General features: G+C 45.2%; 4 protein-coding genes across 4 annotated transcripts; all 4 read right to left on the bottom strand.

The window, feature by feature from the left end:
• Positions 1–3,552: 3,552 nt before the first annotated feature.
• LOC131888576 (DNA replication licensing factor MCM6-like) lies at positions 3,553–6,432 on the bottom strand. The gene is made up of 2 exons (XM_059237465.1): positions 4,835–6,432; positions 3,553–4,726 (listed from the first exon to the last, which is right to left on the bottom strand). The coding sequence occupies exons 1-2, from the start codon at positions 6,299–6,301 to the stop codon at positions 3,662–3,664; spliced, it is 2,532 nt and encodes an 843-aa protein (XP_059093448.1). The 5' UTR covers positions 6,302–6,432; the 3' UTR covers positions 3,553–3,661.
• An 816-nt stretch (positions 6,433–7,248) lies between these two features.
• Positions 7,249–13,814, bottom strand: LOC131887899 (transcription elongation factor SPT6-like). The gene is made up of 3 exons (XM_059236627.1): positions 13,282–13,814; positions 7,668–12,666; positions 7,249–7,595 (listed from the first exon to the last, which is right to left on the bottom strand). Exons 1-3 carry the CDS (start codon positions 13,585–13,587, stop codon positions 7,438–7,440), a joined length of 5,463 nt encoding a protein of 1,820 aa, XP_059092610.1. The 5' UTR covers positions 13,588–13,814; the 3' UTR covers positions 7,249–7,437.
• Positions 13,815–21,325: 7,511 nt separating this feature from the next.
• LOC131889742 (microtubule nucleation factor SSNA1-like) lies at positions 21,326–21,747 on the bottom strand. The gene has a single exon (XM_059238920.1). It carries the CDS (start codon positions 21,745–21,747, stop codon positions 21,412–21,414), a length of 336 nt encoding a protein of 111 aa, XP_059094903.1. The 3' UTR covers positions 21,326–21,411.
• A 79-nt stretch (positions 21,748–21,826) lies between these two features.
• On the bottom strand, positions 21,827–22,346 carry LOC131889743 (BET1 homolog). Its single transcript, XM_059238921.1, has one exon. It carries the CDS (start codon positions 22,157–22,159, stop codon positions 21,827–21,829), a length of 333 nt encoding a protein of 110 aa, XP_059094904.1. The 5' UTR covers positions 22,160–22,346.
• Positions 22,347–22,418: the final 72 nt, after the last annotated feature.

Genomic DNA, 22,418 nt, shown 5'->3' on the forward strand with positions numbered 1-22,418 from the left:
TCTGAATGTGTTCCGAAAGGTGGTACACGGACAAAAATTCCAAAATATAGGAAGACTTTGTTCAAAAAGAGTTGCAAACTAGCAAAAAGGCTTCAGAGCACTTCAAATCTGGTGATTGTGGCTAGTCTCCAAAAAAAAATTGGACGTAGTTCAGGGTAAGATTAAGGCCTCCATCGAATAAGACTGAGTAACTGAGAGTAAGGTGGTTCAGGAGGTCAGGTCGAATCTGAAGGCTTTTTTCTCTTATGCGAACTCTAAGAGAAAAATGAAACACTCTGTTGGGCCTTTTGAGGTTAATGGGGAAGCCATTAGCAATGTAGAGGCTATGGCTAACATGCTTGGAGATCAGTTCTCCAGTGTGTTTTCAAACCCGCTGAGTTCAGAAGCAACAGCACATTGCTCTGAAGATGAGTCTGTTGAGATTGACAAGGTTAGTCAAGTAGAGGGTTTATATGATCTTGTAGTCACAGATCAAGATGCTTTAGAGGCCATCAGGGACTTGAGGCTTTCAAGTTCTCCTGGTCCTGATGGCGTGTCATCTCAGTTTCTGATGAGATGCTCACTGGTTCTCGCTCCTGTTTTCTCGTACTTGATGCGTTGCATCTTGGATCAGGGCAAGTTTCCATCTTCACTCAAGTTAACTCATGTTGTTCCAATCTTTAAAGGGGGAGATAAGTCGCTCCCCAGTAACTATAGGCCGATTTCTCTCACTTCGAATATTGCAAAGGTGTTTGAGAAGATCATGAAGTCCAAACTTGTTGAATTTCTTGAAGTCAAGAAGCCCTTCCCCTTAGCCAGCAAGGGTTCCGAGCACATTTTAGCACGGTTACCCAACTGATTGAACATATAGATCAGATTATTGAGGGACTAGAGAGCCATGAATCAGTTGATGTTGTCTATCTTGATTTTGCCAAGGCCTTTGACAAGGTAGACCATGACCTTTTGTTGAATTGACTTCATGACATTGGGATCCAAGGCAAGGTTCTCAATTGGTTGAAAAGTTTCATTTCTGGTAGGAAGCAATTGGTTAAGATTGGGGGATCCTTTAGTGACATACATGATGTCAAGTCAGGTGTTCCCCAGGGTTCGATCTTAGGGCCCTTCCTGTTTTTAATATTCGTTGCCCCGCTTCAAAAGCTTAGTATTACTGCCAGTCTCTCTTCTTATGCTGACAATACAAATTTAGTTCCTGGTAAGAATGGGCAAGATTCCAGTAGCCTTGCAAAGAACTTAGATCGAATCTACTCTTGGGTAACTGAGAGTAATATGGTCCTGAACGGAATGAAATTCCGCTCAATGACATTTGGGTCAACTCCTTTAAATACTCCACTCGTAGATAATGGAGGTAAAGATATTGAGCAGGTCTCATCTATGAAAGATCTAAGTGTAGTCCTCCAAAATAATGGAAAGTTCGATGAGCATATCCAAATGTGTGGTTGGATATATCGTACGTTTAAGTCCAGAGATAGCATCACGATGCTAACTCTGTACAAGTCGATCGTCCAGCCACATCTTGAATATGCTTCACCCATTTGGGCTCCATTGAGTTCAGCAGGTTTGCAAAAGGTCGAGCAAGTCCAAAGATATTTCACTAGGAACATCACAGGAATGAGAGAGCTCTCATATTGGGAGAGGCCAACAAAGTTGGGACTGTACAGTGTTCAGAGAAGGCGAGAAAGGTGCCTGATACTGTACGTCTTCAAAAGTATCCATGAGCTTTGTCCCAACCCAGGATTTAGGGTCAATTCTAGTGACCGTAGAGGCTCAATGTGCGTTTTGAGAGCACCTTCAAGCCCTCGAGAATCCAGGCTAGTTCTAACAATCGTAGGGAATATGTAAGCCTTGTTGATCCGGTAGCATCTTTCAAGTCAGACATGGACCAATTTTTAGATAGCACTCCAGATCAACCCTAAATTCAAGGAGTAGCTCGGTCTGCCAACTTAAATTCGTTGGTAGACCAAATATCATATAAAGATTGAAAGGTAATAAATAGACGAATTATAACCTTTCATTTTAATAGTACTGGGGATCACATTCCCTGTAGCGGTTAGAAAAGCCCGTGAAAAACCAAACCGAAAAAAAGTTACTCGTTACAATTACGTTTCCTATAATTTGAGATGACAAATATTTTATGGTTTTGTCCCATCCAGACCATATTTCTCATAAGAAATTGTGTTTTTTGACTCAAGCAGTCCTAATGCGTAACATTTGAAGATTTCGTGTCAACATTTTTCAATAATGAGCCTGGGCATTTAATCTTGGCATTATTGTTCAAAATGTATGGCATCAAAATACTTTGAGGAGTCAAGATTGGGACCCTGGGTGGGATAATGATTATTGAAGGTTTGAAACAATGTGGCAAAAGTCATGATGGAAAACAGTATTAGACGTTGTGAAACCGGTAAATTTTCTCTGTAAGATGTCTATGCCTTAAGTCGTGGAAGTGAGGAGGTTTTGGAAATTTGAAGCATCATATTCAAGCCAAGGAGATACTTGACAATTGCACTGAATCAGATCTTCAGTCCAACGGAATTCAATTGAAAAGATGTAAACACTAAAGTAGCAAAAGTAATAAGGTTCAAAACCAAGAACACCTTCAGTGCAGTTAAGAGCAAACACAATTTTCAACCCGACTTTCTTAGATCAGAATATGCTAGATTGAATTTGCAGAAATGGCAATTTCTGTTGAGCTTTAAGATTAGTCAGTTGTCACGAGATAAACGAAAATTTAAGGGCCCTTCTAGAAGCTGAAAAAGGAACGAGTAATTCTTTTAGTTTTGTCGTTACAATTGAATCATTTTCAAATGTAATGCAATTACAGTTCCTTTTTCGAAAAAAGGAACGAATTACTGTAATTTCGTTACTAATGCCTTGCTTATTTCCGACCCAAGCAAAAAAAAGTGCACGAGATCACTGCTGAGCGAGAGAATTGACATCACCAGTGCCATGACGGCAGGGCACGATTGATAAGCATCAAAAATGTTACCCAGTGTTGTCATTGCTGCTGATGCATGGAACCTAAGTACAGTCATGGTAGTGGTGTGGACAGATCATTACCATCACGATATTTTTTGTCAGGCTAAAGGCGTTGCTCTGAAAGTATGTACGAGAATATAGTGCGTCATGCTAAAGTTTAGCTCCGTAGTAAGCGTTGATATAGGAAGCTAATTCTCATGCCACGATTACATACTTTAAAAGCAACCCCTCAATCTTTCAAAAACTATTGCAATGATAATGATTTGTTAGTTGTATTTCTCTTGCTAAAACATTTAGTTCTTTTTTTAATGCTTTATGAAAAAAGATAAGAAAAAAATATACTTTCCTGTACCTTTTGACGACCTTACAACCATTTCAACCTTTTTGGAAAATTTACAGCTTTTTCACCTTTTCACGGCCTATTTTGTTACGTTTTCTGGTAAATTTTTCTACCTTTGAGTTACCTTTTTGCTTGTTTTTCCTACCTCTTTATCCGAAGTCTATGTAGTGATTCGGTACTTGGGTACAATTGGTCTTGATAGTGGCGTGGATAGACATAATGCGGACACGTGGAAATTTGAATGTTTACTCTTTATTAATGTACAAAAATCACGTCCATAAGGTTCGTCTTGAGGCATAAAAATAGATTATGATCAACTTGATCAAACGTGGGGCATAGCTTGATCTATTCATCACTGACGTAATTGGGATGGACAATGAGCAAAGGATCCTCGGAACCGCTTCCGTCGTCACCCGCTCCAGTTTGAAGGCCAGTCTTGCCCAAGGGAATGAGCACATTATCGTGATAGGCCAATCGGTCAATGACCTTTTCGATGATTTGTTTCTTTTCCAGGAGCTCGTCCTGACTCTCCAAATCCTTCTCTACCTCGGTCAGATACCAATTGACGACATCGGATTTCTTGGTCGTGGACTCCGTGTCATTCTGTTCCTCGGCTTCGGCCTCTTTTTGTCTTAGGTAATGAACCAAAATATTAGCCATGGTCCGATAATCCTCGTAGGCTAATTTGAGTTGTTTCTTGGACGCACCACCTTGATCGGCATCGTCCGTCTCCATGGCGTCACTGGCACTTGGTTCCACTTGGGCGGTTTGAGTTGCAGGATCGTCTGGGGCGGCGATATCTGCCTCCTCCTCGTCTTCATCCAAATGGATATCAGGCTGGTCAACGCGAATAACCGATTTATTCAAGAGGCGATAGGCCTCTTTCACGTGCTTGGGTAGCACTTGGTCGGAGCAACTCATTTTGGCCATGGCTTCGGAGAGTCGAATCATGGATTCCAGTTGTCGGACGGTGATTCGCCAACTGGACTTGACTCCTCCACCTGAATCACGTTGTCGCAGATGTTTGTACTGATCGACGAGGAACTCCATGGCCTCGGATGTGATCTTGGGCTTAAAGGATCGGGAGAAGCCAATGTATCGTGAAATATCTTTCGTCTCGTAGACTCGATCGATGGAGTCTTCTAATTTCGTATGAAGATCTACGATTCTTTGAGCAATGGCATAATCCGTGACCTCGTTGCAATCATCGACGAGGATGAAGAACAAATCAAAACGGGACATGATGGGTGCGGTCATCTGAATATTTTGCTTTAACGATTTGGTCCGGTCATAACGGCCATTGATGGGATTGGCCGCAGCTAAAATCGAGGTCCGCGCATTCAACGTGGCTTTCACACCAGCTTTGGTTATCGAAATTGTTTGTTGTTCCATAGCCTCGTGAATCGCCACCTATAAATTTGGACCAAACGAGAAAAAGGTCAACTTCTCAATATCAAGGACATAACCAGGATATATCAAGAATAACTAACACCGGCGTTCAGACTCGTAAAATCTCACCTGATCGTGGGGGTCCATCTTGTCAAACTCATCGATGCAACAAATGCCATTGTCGGCCAACATGAGCGCCCCGGCTTCAATCACGAACTCGGCGCTTTCGTCATCCCGAACCACGGCTGCGGTTAAACCGGCGGCCGAGCTAGCTTTACCACTCGTATACACTGCCCGTGGACTGAAATCAGCCACTTGCTTCAAAAATTGGGATTTGGCAGTCGAAGGATCGCCGACGACGCACACGTTAATGTCCCCGCGGAGCGTGGTGCCTTCAATAGTGCGCTTGGGTACGCCACCAAAGAGCATGAGCAATAGCCCGCGTTTGACTTCGTCGTTACCGTGGATGGTGGGAAATAGACTAGTGATCAAGTTCTGATACAAGGACTTGTCCTGGCTCATTTTGAAGGTGGTGTCCCACTCTTTGCGGGTCATGCGGTCTTTGATGGCTTGCGGTGACGGTTCTTCTTCGCCGTGCTCGTCCAAACCGGAGAAGGTCGAGTTGCAGGACTTGACTGAGCAAGCCAAGAAGGCCAAACGATGATGCAAATCTCGCACACCCAGCGACTTGAGTCCCCGCACGCCTTCGGACTCAGTGCCGCCGCGGTGTCGCGCGCCCGACTCGGCACGAGCCCCGGGCAAGTTGATGGAGCCCACATCCGGCACGACGATCAACGTGCCAGTAAAATCGCAACGATCGCCGGGTTGGGCGCTTTCGACGGCCTCGCCGCGCAAAATGATCTCCAAACTTCGCGGAATGGAACCGCGTGGCAACTCGGCTTGAACCTCTTGGACACGGACTTTTTGAAAGTCTACAAATCGGGACTTGTTTACATCCAGCACAAACCGTGATCGATTGTTACACACGGGATTTCGGCATATGGAGGGTTGTGTATACTTAAATTGCTGCTCTACGCCCACGATCTGCGTCTGACAGTCCATGCAGGTAAACGTGCCTTGGACCAACTCGGGATGAACGGGATGGGTACGCACCACTTGGCCCGTGATGCGGAGCAAATGGCCGATTTTGACGGTGGACAAGTTCCGGATCTTGTATTGCGTGTCCACATTGGTAAAAGACACGTAGTAGTCCTTCTCCAAGGTGATCTCGGCCCGATCCTGGACGTAGTGCTTGAGAGCGGTGCACAGGTAGGGATAGAGGCGGTAATAATCTTCTTGGAGGGTTTGCGCCAGGTTCGGGTTGAACTGCTCCACGTCTTTCATGGACACGAGCAACGTGTTTCGCTCCGGTTTGACCAATTCACGGGCCAGCGCCAAATACTTGAGCGGTTCATCCCGCTGGCTCTCGGCGGTGGCTTGGCTGCCGCCCTGGCGTTCATCGTCGGGCTGCGGTCGCGCGTCGTGTTGCCATTCTTCCAGGAAGTCTTGGAACAGCTTCTGGCAACGTGCACCCACGGGATCCACCACTAAGGCACCCGTGGCCCCGGATTCGGCTTGCCCACCCGACACGTCCATGATTCCGGCCCAGTAAAAGTCAATCCAACACAACACAAGGGACAGAGCCAAGACACTTTGAAATTGAAAAAGGTTAGGACAGCACTGAGCGATTTCAGGTCCGAACTTGGATTCAAACAATGACCTACAAACCAGGAGGGTGACCCGGCTCCGCTGATAAAGATTCGTTTGAGCCTTGGGTGAGCCCCCAATTCGGGCAGAGTTAACCTTACTTTGGCGGCATATCACCATGCAGTACTGAAAATGTATGTCTGATGAGAGAAAAGATCGTATTTGATGACCGAACTTCGAGAAAAAGATCCCAACTTAAGATGTATCGTGACCTACGCAGGGTCACCTTTCTTCTGTTGTGGACAATGAAGGTCTTTTTCGCGGGAAAGAAGGGGATTTTGGCGGGAAATCAGACTGAAGCACGCAACCTCACACAGTCTGGCTAGGAAGTGTGCGAAGAGCCTAGACATACGAATCTGGCCTTTTTTGGCAAGAAATGTCCTTACTGGCCTGGCTTATGCCTAGCCATACAAATTTCCATCTCGTTAGGTCAACCGATTCGCCAAAAAATGTACCGGAAATGTTTTCAGAACTAGACCTGACTTACCCGCGTAACGCAAAAGAGAACCTTTTTAATAATACGACTAACTTTTGGCTCTAGCCTTGCTTTGTATCTAGCTCTATCTTTAATTAAATAACTTCCGTGACTAAGAGTGCAAATGAAAACTACTTTCTATATCGTTGGGTTTTCGTCAAAGATCCCCCGATTGGCCAACAATAGGCCCGCAAAGTATCTTAGACCGCGCACCGGTCATTGAGATGATTTCGTTAAACCTTTTTAGGCGGAAATCTCGCAGTTTCGAAAATCCAATCTTGTAAATTTCGTTATGTTGGTAATTTGGGGATACGGGTTGATTCGGCTGACCTAACTCGTTTGGTAAGGAAGGTCCATCAAGTGCCAGCTTAGGACGACAAACGTACATATGTCTTCGATTTATTATTCTCACAGTTATTCTGATTAGACGTAGCTGATTATTAGCATTTAACAAAAAAAAAAAAGAAACCGAATGTTCGGATACTGAAAAATGATGCGCAGAATCTCTTGGACGCGGGCTTGACAATAGACGAACAACGTTTGATACTTCCTACTCGTCATATAGGGGTGTGGAATCCACTCCTCCTCGGGGCGTTCGCGTCCCGGAGCCTCCTTGTCTTGGTGTCCGCTGATTTTGGGTGGAGTCTTCATATCGTGGAGTCCGGTTTGATGCTTCATCAAAACGGGGCGTCGTGCTACCGGTGTAACCTGAGGAAATATGAACCAAATATTGAATTTCGTTTGAGACACTCGCTTGCCAGTTGCAAATGCCAGTCTTACCTCGAGGAGTCGTATTGGCCGGAGTGCGACGCCCACCTTTGGCCCACGCATCACCGGCTGTAGCCCAAGCATCTTGATCTCGACCTCCGCGAGGGGGGTGTCCCGTGGCCGGGCTTTGACCGCGACTGTAGCCACCACTACCGTAACCGCCAGAGGGACTGGGATAAGGCGCAGGTCGACGACCCCCAGGGGTTCCACTTGGAGTTCCGTGTGGTGGACCACGACCTGGCGTGTAACCACCTCCGTGCGGTGGGGGCATGCCTTGCCTCGGCATAGGAGGTTGGCGTCCACTACGAGGGGTGCCGCCCTGGGGTGTGTTGCCGCTCGATCGATGGGGTGGGCCACCCACGGGGATACCTGAGCGAGGCGTATGTCTCGGCGTGACAAATGCACCCGGGGTTTGATGCGGCGTCATGAACGGGGTTTGTCCACTAGGTGTATAGGGTGTACTCGCGTTGTTACCGAAACCGGGCGTGGGGTTGAAAGGCGTGCCCGCAGCCAGACTCATAGCCCCCGGAGTGATTCCTCCTCCGGGAGTTCCGGCCATATTGTAAGGTGTTCGGCTCGTGCTCCTCCCGGGGGTGCCAGGAATGGGGTCTCGGAAATGCTCTTTGAACCATTTCATCAGAGATGAGAGACTGTCAAAGTTCTGGTGACGGAACCGGAAGCCATCCGGAGTGACGGTGACATATTCATGTCTGGCTTTGGTGCGTGGAAGATACGAGAGCATGAATTTGCCAGGGAATTCCTTACTGGCCGAGAGGAAGTAATGGATTTTTGTGGGCGCGGCACGCTTGTCGACTTTGAGGATCTCTTCGGCCTTTTCCCGCTTGCCACCATCGGTATCCTTGTAATATTTGAATGTGAGAATATCTCGAGCATGAGCAGCCATTGGGTTAACGTGTCGGGCAATGATCTCGTCCAAGTCTTCGAACTCTTCATTGCCTATCCATAGTGATCGTCCCAAAGAAAATGCATTATCTTTGCCTTCTTCTCGCACGTCGATATGCTGGTAGATGTCATCGCCAACTTTCCACGTGACCGTGAGATGGTCCTCGCCTTTACTGGACGGGCGAATGATCACATCACCCTGGTCCATATTGACCATGAGTTTTTCGGCGTCTTTGAAGCTGATGTTGTAGAAGCTGGGATGAACGATCACCCTTTTGATGTACGTCTGCCTCTGTTTCTGCTCTTTCTTCTTGGTTTCCTCTTCAGAGTCAGCGCCTTCGGCTCGCTTATCATAGTAGTCGTCTAATCGAGGTTTCCATTCATTTTCTTTGTCCAATAGGGCGGAAGACTTGCATACACACTCCACGGAAAATCGTTCTGGCTGGATTTTGGTGATGCGACAAAATATATTCTGACCTTTTCGCACGCGCTCCTCCGGATTCAAGACATTGGAGTCGGAAAGGTTCTTCATCGGGATGAAACCAGTAAGCCCGTTATCGAGACGAACCTTCACTCCAACAGCCTTGCCCGGGCAGTTGTCGGCGTCTAAATGATTCCACACCTCAGTTAACTCAGGAAAGTCATCTTGGCCGCAGAAGGGACAACGCCATAGGTTCTGATCTCCCTTAACAGGAGCAGCTTGGTCCAACTCTTCTCCTTGAGGTTTTTTGTATGCAAAAGAGAACACCTGGGCTTGAAGAAGCTTGCCAATGAAGAACGTCTGGGGAGTTTCCTTGGTGATCATATTGAAGATCTCTTCAGAATTGGGAGGGGTGTACGCATCTCGAAGATCTTTGTACATGTGCGTGAGTTCAGCTCGAATGTCTTGGAGTGTGATGGATTTCTTGCCAAAGCCTTGCCGCTCCAACTCTTGAGCGAATGCTTCCAAATCGAGCTCGGCGAGCTTTTCAGGTTCTTGAAGGATCTCTTCTAGAGCATTCGCTGGATTACCATCTTCTTCGTCATATTCCAGCGCATCTACGGCCATCTTTCGAGCCCACTCGTAGGCTTCGTTGTGAATACGAGATCCGTCCAACACCTCTACGTACACTTCGGAGTCGCCCAAGCTCGAAGTATCGATCTTAATGAATCCAGCGCAATTAATCAAGACCTTGGGACCCATGTGACAAAGGGTGACCAGCTGTTGACGGTTCTCTAGCCGTTGAGAAGATTGGAGTTGTCTGAGTGTCTTGAGCAAAGCGGCTGCTTTCCTGGGACCAAGTCCACCAACGAATTGGACTAGATTTCCCATGTAAGTGTGTGCAACACATTCATTGATATCTACGCCAACCTCATTGGTACGATTGATGAATTCAACATTGAGAGCTTCCAAGAGCTCGTCTTCTGACAACAGGTCTTGATACTTGTGGTATCTGAGGCAAAGAATTTCGTTCTCGGGGCCGGTGAGTTGGGCAAATTCTGTCAGAGGGTCTTGCATTCGTCGAGCCATAGACACGGCTTCTCTCAAAACTTCAGGGTAATCTCGAAAATCTTGCTCGGCTCTTTGCGAGTTGGCAAACACCTTGGCTAGATGATCGTCCATGAGGAACACGCCCACATTGGGGAACTGAGCTTCGCCGTCCACCAGATCTTTGATCACGTCCTCCAAGTCCATCTTGATGCCGACGGCATTGCGATCCACAGCACCCACCACAATGCAATGAGGACGTTTGGAGTGAATAAACCCTTTTAGGGCCTTCAAATCGGAGATCTTCTCTTGGCTCTCCTTCTCTTTCCATGAATTCTTTCTTTTGAGTAAATGATCTAGTTTGAGAATATCCACCACTTCACCTTCCGTGCTCAAGGAAACAGCATAGGAAGCTACATCCGGATCATCATTGTACATGACGGCCATGACTCGGCACCCATGAGTCGAGTCCCAATCGTCCTCGTCTTCATCCTCAAAGGTCACAGAATAACGACCAACTTTGATCCAATCGTAGAGCTTATTTCGGCACGCATGTATAATTCCGTCCTTGGCCTCTTTGTTCAGTTTGAGTCGCAACTCTTTTCTTAGCATTGGGAAAAGCATCCGTTTGAAGGCGATCTCCACGCACTGACCACGTAAGTTGTTCCACTCTTGCACGGATTTCGAGTAGGCGTCGTACTTGAACAGCTCCTTGGCCTCCTCCAAGAAGGTCTTGTTTCCCATCACTGAGCAAAGATCTTGGCCTAACTCAATAGTCATAATCTTCTGCTCTTCTGCCTGCGTCAAACGAATCCATTGATCATCCTTCAAATCCCTCACAGGCTTGTCTTTCAGATACTTCATGGCGTAGCACTCATGATCTTCATCAATGTCTTTGATGCCTTTCTTTGTCGGTCTGGCGGTGATTGTAGCTCGCTCGAAGAAAGCATCTCGAGTTACCTTTCGAACCAATGGATCTCGAGCGATTTGTGTGGCGACCAAATGTTTAGCAGCTTCTAGGATGTCTTGAGGATTGGATATCTTGTCATTCTTGAACTCCGCTGCCACTTCTAAGGGTTCATTGGCCTCTTGTTCCACGTCGAAGCGTTGGTAGCCATCGTGGAGATTGTGTCCAAATTGCTCGGCTGTTAAGCCAAATTTCTGAGCGATACCCGTGATCTTATACTTTTTGCAAAGGGAGAACGCGTCGTGTCGCTTGGCCTGCTTCAATGCTTCGACGTCTTCGTCCATGTTGTCGTCGGGCTCAACGATCTCGGGTTCTTCTTCCTCGGGTTCGGAAATGGCTTCATCGTCAGTGACTTCAACGTCTTCTCCGTCTTCGTTGGTTATGGTTTTGGTCTTACGCTTTTTTTCTTTCTTCCGATGCTTCTTGTTGAGTTTGTCTTCTTTTTTCCTTCGTTTCATGGCCTCCTGCATAATCTCGATATCACGGCCATAATAAAGCTTGAAGTGTTGGTCTCGATCTTTATATTCTTCGAACGTTTCAACTTGTTCCACTTTTTCAATGTCCTCGTTTGAGATCAGCTTAACATCATCGGAGAGGGGAGCTTCAGGATCAGCCATGATAGTATCACCCTGGAAGGCTTGCATCTTGATCATGAGGTTACGAAGATTCCGCTTTCGAGTCTGGAGTTTGCACCAGAGCTCATCCATGTTGTAAACGCGCCACAAGTCGTTGATCTTGAGCTCGGGTTGCACATACTCCTTGCGATAGAAGGCGATGAAAGGCACTTCTAGGAACTGTTGGCGCATGAAGTCGAGGGCTTTCTTAATCTTCTCCACGGTACCGGGCTGTCGAGCCCAATTCTCGCAATCACTGCGAGAAAAGTGAGTCTGCATCGAGACACCGGGCTTGGCGAACCCGTACTTGAAGATCCACTCAGCTTCTCGATCCAACTCGTCAGAATCGGGAGGTACGGAGGTGACGGGCGTGGCACGGAGTTGCATTCGCTCGGGGATATCATTGTTTCGGATGTCGTCGTCCTCTTTGGTGAAATGGCGCAACTCAAGCTCGCGTGGCTCGTAGAGATCGAAGATGGTCTTCGTGGCTTTCTTCTTGCGATCTTTCTTTCGCCGAGGTCGATCCAAATCCTCGTCATCCTCGTCGAGGTCTTCATCTTCGGACTCGTAGTCTTCCTCGCCATATTGCTCGAACTCGTCATAGTCGAAGGCCACGCCGAAGATATCTTCAGCCATTTGGCGGGCTGAATCGTTGAAGAGATGCTGCTTTTTCTTTTTCCGATCGCGTTTAATGGGCTGTCCGTCATCACCCACGATGAAATCATCGACGTCTTCGGATTCGTACCCGTCACCATCGTCCATCCCGCCTCGAGACGCTTGGTCGATATCGGGCAACTCATCGTTACTGCGAGAATCCGCTGGACCTTCGTCATCGTCGGAAGCATCGTCAATCTTGATACGCTTACGGTTCTTCTTGAACTTGAACCCCAAGTTCTCTTGCAACAGTTCCATATCTTCTTCATCGATGTCTTCGTCAGACCGCGAGCGAGACCGCGAGCGAGAGCGCCGCCTTCGGTGCTTGTGGCGACTGTTCCGGCCACTACTACTCTTGCGAACCCCATCCGAGTCCGAGCCGTCGTCCTCTTCTTCATCATCATCCTAGAGTGGAACAACAAATAAGCCCATGCGTTCACTATTCATCGATTTAATTGTTCCTACATTTTAGATGCGAGACGTTTAGTCACCTTTTAGGCTCGTAGACCCTTTTTCGATTCAGTTTTTCAATTAAAAAAAACCCACGACATTGGACATGTGAGTACGAACATGTAACAGGGAAAATATTTATCCGGGCACCCGGACATTGCTGAGGCGGATCCCACTATGAGAACCCCAGGTCTAAATGGTTGGGTTAAATCCAATGTGTGTCAGATTTGAAAATTCTGCCCCTTGCTCTTTTCAGTGTTAGTAACAATTCTAAATCGATTAATTAGGACGTGGAACAGGTGGTACTGTTTTAAAATCTATCCATCTACGCGTCTTTTCGGCGCGTCTCTTTGCAGCGTCTCTTTAGAGCGTGGCTTTTTGGCGTCTCTTCATGGCATCTCCTACACCGCTCCACGCCCTGACCTAATGACGTAGAAGGCGACCACCTAATATACCAATGTCATCTGGTCTGGCGGAATTCGACGCGATATCCCAACCAATTCAACCGACAGAAGTCCAATCCCAGTTAGCCCCATATCACTCTTAAAATGCTCGAAAATGAATACTTACCGCGATGAATCCTTTCATCTCCTCCTTGGCCTTCTCTTCATCCTCGTCCTCATCCTCGTCATCTTCATCCGATGAGATCACGGCCGATTTCTTCTTCTTAAGCCCGCTGCCGCTGGACCCGGATTTCGATTGGGTGGGGTTCTCGTCGTCCTCGTTTTCATCCGAGCCGGAACGCGCCGAGCCGGATCGGGAGCGGGACGGGGATCGCGAGCCAGAGGCCACCGAAGCCGCCCCACTGCCCCCCGCTTCCGAGGCCATGTCCTCGTCATCGCTCACCATGGCCTCGTTATCCACGAAATCCGACATTTTGAATGTTGTTGTGTTGAAAGACTCGGGCGTCAACGGGCACTGTTGCTCTATTTCGTGCACGTTCTATTACTCGTTCAATTCACTGAACCAGACGACCCGATTGAGTCCAGTGAGCGGGTGAGCGGGTGAGCGGGTGAGCAATCTCCGGACAACCGGAGGCTTCTTCTCAATCGTCTGTCTCGTCGAGATGGTTCTCACTCTTCATTCAGATTTCAACATGCCACTGATGAGTAAGTGTGACTATACTAAGTTACACACACCATTCGCAAGCACCACGAGCACCACGAGCACCACGAGCACGACGCTCTCTCTGTTCTGCCCTTCGTTACTAACCTCGGCTCACTTAGAAGCGCTCACGTCAACTATGCCAACCGGCCACCGTGCCAAGACTGTGTCACTGTTCCGGTTTTTTCCCATTTCATACACAGACTACCAGGGATGAACTGACTGCCGGCACTCGGCAGACCCCAGTGACACACTACCAATGGATGTGCAGTTGGAATTTTTCAATTGCCAGCTGGATGACGTCACTTCAGGGAGTACGGCAAGGGGGGTCAACCGATGAGGATAAGTTGGGGAATCAGGGGATTTGAATAAACATATTGCTATCAGTAGAAAAAGTAGCTGAGACGTGGAAAAATGCCCAAAGATGCAATATGACAATGAATTTGAAGTAAAACTTGAGTACAAGAACAGCATTCATACAATTCAATGCGCCGTCTTAAGACAGGTAACAGAAACATACGAAACAATTCGGTTTATGAATTCTTCCCTTCTTTTCTCCGCTATGACGTCACACTCCCATTCCCCCTCGGTTTGTTTATTTCTTTAGGTGGCCAGCCCATTTTTAGGACCTTGTTGCCACCAACCGCTAGCCACCCCGTCCGTTCGCTAAGGTGATCTTGGGCCCGAGGGGCGCAGGCGGCTAGCTGGCGGGCAGAAGCCGACCACGAGAAGGAGGGCTGGTTTTCAAACTTTACCAGCCTGAACAGCACTCCTGGGCCGTACACATTTTGTTGTTATTGTGGATGAGCCAATCAACAACAGAGGGTGACGACGATTGCGGCAACAGCCTCTGATGGCAATGAAAAATATCATTGTTTTGGAAAACGTACAGTATCAGATACCTTTGGTATCTTCTTTGAATATTGCACAGCCCCAGCCTTTCTAGCCCCGTCCAATAATCCTTTTCATCCTCCACTTTCTCCTCTCGTTGCCGACAAACAAACATAGAAACACGAGAATACGCTCTAAGATACCTACCTGCCTTCATAAATCATTATTGTGTACGTAATAAATCTTTATTGCGAGATTGCTTCTCTTTTAATCATTGAAGTATAATTTCTAATTTATATTTAGGTCGTGCCCCATTCTGGGTTCTAGGTTTAACATATCTGGGTTTAACAAGGTATTTTTCAATGAGCAACTTCTTACTAATCCATTTTGATACATGAATACACCTCCAACTCTTCTGGGAGACTTTTCAAATCCAACGAGGATAAAATTACAAACACTTTTGACATCCACATAGGAACAACCAGACAATTATTGATTACTAGTATCGTACCACGAATTTTGATCATCATCCTTTTTTTACTGAAACGTCCGATATGTCAAACCACGCGTTCGAAAATCTTTTCCCGCTTTCAACTGGATATGCTCCCCGCCTTTGCAAGGCCACTGAAATCTTGACTGAAAAGTATGGTTGTCCAATTTATGAGGGTTGACCTAAAACATATTTATTGACTGGTTAGATTACATTGGAAAAATGTATAGAGTTGGTGTCGGTTTTGGTTCAATATCGATATCGATTTCGTACCCCTTCGGTCCGCACGATGGTCCGTCTGGCTGAGAACTAACGCTCTTGTCCTTCACTCATCAGCCCCCAAAGATTCTCAAGAGGTGTTGTTGGTAGGTGACCAGAACGAGCAGACCCAATGTCTTATTGACTATTCCCATCAGACACTAACTTCGTATCATCAGCATAAAAAGATATGTTGGCAATAATTCTATTGTTCTGAAGTGGAGTAAGAATGATGATGAAAAGGAGAGGACTTCAAATGAATCCCTGCGGAACACCCGACTTGACGATATGTTTGAAAATAATTACCTTAACGAATTGCTTACTACCGCCAATATTCTTAACTAGTACAGTAAGCGTAATGAGTTTTTTTAAACGAGGTTATATCGAGCAAAATAGAAACTTGAAGAAGATTCTTATAGTGAGATCTGTCAAGGAAAGGTTGTAGGGATGCCCGAATTCCAGCTCAACTTTGGTTATTTCCGAACATGTCATTCTCTAACATAAAAAGCTCTCTGTTTGAAACTACAGTAGAGCCCGCTTATATCGTCGCTCTCGGGACAGAGCCAAATTGACGATATATCAGGATTTTTTTCTTTGCACACTTCCTTACCGCCACTAGGAATGGAATTCCCAGCAGTTCAAGACGAAAAACTTATTCATTTTAATTAACTTTTATCTTCATATATTATTTGATCGACCAACGAATTGGTGTTAGCGGATCTGGCTAGTCCTTGAATATAGAGCTGATCCGGATTTTTAGAAGAACAACTAGTCTAAGTCTGACTTAAATATTGCTACTGTATCAGCACCTACATACTAGAGCCCTCTACTACATACTCCATACGAATATTTGAGGGCAGCATATTGAACAATGAATTAGCCCGAGATAGAAGAGAGTTGGACTTCATTGTTCTAATTAGCCGGGATTCTCGAAGGCTTGAAGGTGCTCTCAAAACGCACGCTAAACCTCTAGAAATGACCTCAAATCCTAGGTTGGGACAAAGCTCATGAATGGTTTTGAAACCCACAATATCAGATACCTTTCGTACCTTCTCGGAATACCGTACAATCCCAACCTTTCTAACCTCTCCCAATACGAGAGCTCTCTCGTATCCTTCATGTTCCTGGTAAAACATCTTTGGACCTGCTCGAGCGTTTGCAAACCTGTTGAACTAATTGGAGCCCAAATGAGCAAGGCATATTCAAGATGCGGCTGGACAATCGACTTGAACAGAGTTAGCATCGTGATACTATCTCTGGACTTAAACGTGCGATATATCCAACCACATGTTTGAAAAGCTTTACCAACATTCAACAAGATATGCTCATCAAACTTTCCATCATTTTGAAGGACTACACCCAACTCCTTTACGGACGAAACCTGCTTGATATTTTTACCTCCATTTTCTACGAGCAGTGTTTAATGGCGTTGACCAAAATGTCATTAAACGGAATTTCCTTCCTTTCAAGGCCATATTATTCTCAACAACCCAGGAATAGATTGAGCAATTAAGATGGTGAATAGGAGAGGACCCAAAATGGAGCCCTGAGGAACACCCGACTTGATATCAGGTATGTTACTAAGGGATCCCTCGACCTTCATTAATTGCTTCCTTCCAATAATGACACTTTTTAACCATTTGAGAACCTTGCCTTGGGTCCCAATCTCATGGAACCTATTAACTAAAAGGCCATCATATACCTTGGCAAAGGCCTTGGCAAAGTCAAGATAGACAACATCAACTGATTCGTGGCGCTCTAGTCCCTCAACGACCTGCTCTATGTGCTCAATCAGTTGGGTAACCGTGCTACGAGTAAAATGTGCTCGGAATCGATGCTGGCTAGGAGGAAGGACTTCATGGACTTCAAGAAATTCAACAAATTTGAACTTCATGATCTTCTCAAACACCTTCGCAATATTCGAAGTGAGAGAAATAGGCCTATAGTTACTGGGGAGCGACTTATCTCCCCCTTTAAAAATTGGAACGACGTGAGCTATCTTTAGTGAAGATGGAAACTTGCCCTGATCCAAGATGCCCGCATCAAGAACGAGAAAACAGGAGCGAGAACCAGTGAGCATCTCATCAGAAACTGAGATGGCACACCATCAGGAACAGGAGAGCTCGAGAGTCTGAAGTCCCTGATGTCCTCTAAAGCATCTTGATCTGTCACTACAAGATCATCTAAATGCTCAACTTGACAAGCCTTGCCAATCTCAACAGGCTCATCTTTAGCACAATGAGCTGTTGCTCCTAAACTCTGTGGAATCGAAAACACACTAGAGAACTGATCTCCAAGCATGTTAACCATAACCTCTATGTTGTCTAAGTATGGCATCACCATCGACCCCAAAGTGTTTCAGCTTTCTCTTAGAGTTTGCATGAGAGAAAAATGATCCGACCTGACCTCCTGAACCACTTTCAACTGGTCATTCTGAATGGAGGACTTCATCCTCCTTTGAATTAAATCCAACTTTCTTTTAAGGCTAGCCACAGCTACTGGATTCAAAGTGCTCTGGACCCTTTTTCCTAGATTGCAACTCTTTTTGAACAATTGCTTTCTAAACTGCAGAATTTTAGATTGTGTTCCACCTTTCGGAACACTTTCAGGGATTGCTGGAGTGAAGCAAACACCCTCAAAAACCGAAATCATCTTGTCTAAGGCTACGTCTATGGACAATTCTTGTTTCAGCATTGAAACCAGGCCTAGTTCTTCAAACCTTTCTGCAATTTGGGGCCAATGTTCATCTTTGAACTTGAACTTAGCCAGACCGACCTGTTTGGCTGGTCTTACTCTAGAGCGGTAAACGTTATTCTCCACCGATTAGTTGGCGGTGCTACTTTTTTAAAACTTAACCTAAACTTATCAAACCGAACCTAATCTTACCTAACCTTACCTAACCTAACCCAACCTAACCTAACACGATATTAATAGCCCTTAAAGTCTCTATCTAAACCTCTCTTTATGGTTGACCACGGACTTCAAGAGATGTGGACTGCGAACGGAAGCCAAAATTTCGTATCTCCTAAACCGTTCATCTTATTCCAAATATCCAAACAAGCATTTCATACGACCACAATATCTTGTTGAATAGATGAACTTGACCAAATTTGAGCCCAAACCTATGCTTAGGGAACTCAGGAGACATGGTCAATGTTATGTAGTAAACGATACATCAGATTCGAATTTTCGGCCTGCTCTTGGTCAGCTACATAAGCTTTTAACAACATAACTTTGAAATGATCCGCTTTACAAGTAAATGATTAAAATAAAAAAAAAGACCTACCTTTAACTGACGAGATCTACGTTTCTTATCTTATCACTTTAATTCGAAAAGTGACTCAGAGTTGCTATGACCAAGAGCAGGCCGATTTGGCGGGAAGCACGTTCGCAGTCCATATTTCTAGAAGTCCGTGGGTTGACCCTATCCATGAACAACTGGAATATGGACGGGGACGCTTGGTTTGGGAATTAGCTTTTCGCGATTGAGTAAACGCATTATGTTCTTCTTCAAATGAGAATAATCCCAGGCTACAATAATTACTCATTTCAATTTTCAGCTCGATCGAGCGACTGCATCAAAAGTTATGCCGTCTCAAAAGGCACTACAAAGCTCTTCAATGAATGAACAAACTAGCCCTCTTGNTCTGTTATGTACTGCACTTTGAGAGGGCATAACTTTTGACCCAGTCGTTTGATTGAGCTGACATTTGAAATACGCCATCGCAGGGATCTGGGGCCAGCCTTATTTGACGAAGAATTTAATTCATTGACTTGAATTGGAGTTGCTAATTTTCAACCTTACCATCCCCGTCCACACTCCAGTGGTTCATGCCCTATCTCAAGGTTCTTATATATGCCCTATCTCAAGGTTCTTATATATGCCCTATCTCAAGAATATGATGATCTGACAGATTGCTAGGTGTCACATGGACATACTGGATCAAATCAGGGTCATTGGAAAAGACCAAATCCAGAACGCTACTTGCTCTGGTGGCTACACCATCATGCTGGGAGAGATTGAGCAGGGTCGCAAAGACCACTGGAGTCACTATTCCAGTGGTCTATGGATGAGTGCAAACATTCAGCAGGAGCAGCCGTGTACTGTAATTGAGAACCACGCCCTGGATCCTTACCTCACAGAGATTGTTAATTTACAGCCTACTACATACTACATACTACATTAATTGAGTGCATAATTTCTAGTCCTTCAATGGCCTGCTCCGTAAATTCTGAATCAGTTGGGGAACCGTACTAAGATGTGCCTGAAACTTTTGCTCACGAGGATAAGGACTTCGTGGACTTCATAAAATTCTAAAAAATTGAACTCTATGATCCTCTCCAGTTCCTTCGCAATGTTCAAAGTGAGAGAGATTAATCTATAATTAGTGGGGAGGAACGTATCTTCCACAATAATAGATAATAAAGGAACAAACGGCACAAGCTTCACAAGGAATGCAACGGATCAAGAACGAGGAGCAAGAACCTGTGACCAGTTCGGTATTAAATGTCAACAAACAGGGCTTGAACGGCTACCGAAAAAAGTGACATATTACCGATACCAATACCGTTACTTTTGGAGGAAAAACATGGCTAACAACTGCAAAAACAACAGATTTATAAGATTTCCCATTTCTTAATTAAACATTTTGTAGACATATCGTGAAACACATGACGAGTAAATAAGGATGCGAGGGAACAAGGGTTCTAGCATTCAATAATTTAAAGATTCTCTGGTTTTGATCTCTTTTCTCTTTTGCTAAACAAGTATCTTTTTCTTCTTTCGTTTCATGGCTTGAAAAAAGTTAACATAAGGTAAGCATTTCACAATTAGATGCCGGGCCAAAGCATGTATTTCTTTCTTCATATTTTTCCTGCGCTCCTTTGTGTTCCTTCACGAGATATTTTCTCTAATTTTCGACTTTGGCACTGCCACTTTAAAAAGACGTTCGTAATCTTGTCCGTTTAACTTCCAACATATTTGTTCCTCCTATAAAAAAGTACTAGTAGCATTACGGAAAAAGTAACGCTGTCACTCAAGCCCTGTCAGCATTAAAGTGTACAGTCCTTCTCTTCGGGCAGCAAAAAAATACAAAATACAGAGACAAATGATTGAAGCAAGGGCATTAAGAAGTGAATAAAAAACACTAAAAAAAAGACTTGAAAATAATAGCGAACAATGAAATATACGTTCGTGTAATTGATGAGACTTGAAACAATTCAAAGAAGAATCATGAACTTTTTGTTCCAAAGCTTCATGAGCAAGTGTTTGATTAGTTAAAAAGGTGTCCACGTACACTTGAAAGTCAGAGCTGTTTTTTCTTTCAAAGAATATATTTCCACAAATAGAATAAGATATGTTTCATTGATGGATTATGAAGAGGAGCTCCCAAATAACCATATAATATCCTTGCAAATAACTCTCTCTTTACCTTGGTCAAGCTCAACCCACATAGCCGTGAATTTCAAAGGTATCGGAAACATTCCTTAAGAGTGTCTCCAAGTATAAAAAGTATATTTTGACAAGAAGCCTCGGTTAATTTTGAAACTCAGCAAAGTAAGGGAGGGAGAATAATCAAATCGGAGCTCAACAATCTTAGTAGGAGATGTTTCCAAGACACATTTTTGCCGCTGAAGATATATCTTTCGGTATAAATCTTGGCAACATTACAACAGGAATTATTCTGATGAAGGAATTATTTTTTTTTACAATTGTCATTTTCTCAATCGTCATTAGTGCTAATCTTATCGCACTCTTAAATAACCTAATGCCATTCTCCAAGTCCAAAAGCAATGGAGTAAAGCCAACGTTTGAGTTTGAGAATGAAGATGAAAATGAAATTTGAACGCCTAACTTTCAACGTGAACGACTGAAGTTCAAAACTGCTTTTGGAGTCAGATCATGTACCCAAAAAATCAGGAGTCTGTGGGCCATTGTTTCGAACATGTATTTCCAAAGTGTGGTGAAAGCATAGTCGTCTTTCTTTTCTCATCATCAGCTATTCCAATCATCGGTGTCATCCTTGAGCATCGGTCCGGTCTAGAGTTTGGGCATCGCGCTTCAAAACATTGAGCAAGACCTGCGAGCTCTCCAGGATCTTGAGGTAAGCCTGTTCGCTCTCGGCGATGGTGGCATTGTACTTGTCCAAAGTATCGTGCTTGCCCCGCAAACTCACTTCCACTGAGTCCAACTCTTGGCGAAGTTTCACCATCTGAGACTCCAATTGTTGCTTGACACTCTCCTCGTCTTGGATCTGTTTCTGGAGCTTCTGTCGCCGATGGGACAGCTCTTCCAAACACTTGACCAGTTCATTGTTATAATTTTGCAAGGCCGCGCCCTGCTTCGTCGACATGATGACAACCGATGATAGGATAATATTGTATTAAAGGGAAAGAAGCAGTTAGGGTCTTAGGATTCAGCAGACCTTTCAATTAGAGTCGCAACCAGAGCACGAAGAACACGAACAGACAGAAGAGAAACAAGTACAAGAGGTGATATCGTGAGCCGCTCCGGGCCAATTTGAGGACGTTGTTGATGGATTTTCCGAGTAATCCGCTCGTCGAGTCGAACGTATCGTCCACGTCGCGCAAATATCGATTGTGTTCGCGCACTTCGGTTCCAATGTCGATGGAGAGCGATTTCAGGGCCGTGACTTTGCCCTTGAGCTCATCTTCACGCAAAGCGTTATCGTCTTCCAAGGATTCGTGACCGGCGAAATTTCTCGAGGATCCGTTGGCGGGATGAGCACGATGCGAGCGATACATCCCACCCCTCCCACAGCCTATTGAGGGCACTCCCTAACTAACTTATGTCAGATCTCGAAGCGATGTACGAGATGACGAGGCAGGCCTCTGGATAAGGTCCTGGAGGAATGAGCAAGATGACAGAAGATCGGTCTGAAATTCGTGGCGCTCCTACCAAGGTGACCAGTTTGAGTGACCAATCAGGGGATCGAAAAATGCCGAAATGACGATGAAGAAAGCGACTGTCCAGACCAGACCGTCCAGACTTACACCTTCTGTG

The sequence above is a fragment of the Tigriopus californicus genome, chromosome 10 (assembly GCF_007210705.1).
Source record: "Tigriopus californicus strain San Diego chromosome 10, Tcal_SD_v2.1, whole genome shotgun sequence".
Lineage (NCBI taxonomy): Eukaryota > Metazoa > Arthropoda > Copepoda > Harpacticoida > Harpacticidae > Tigriopus > Tigriopus californicus.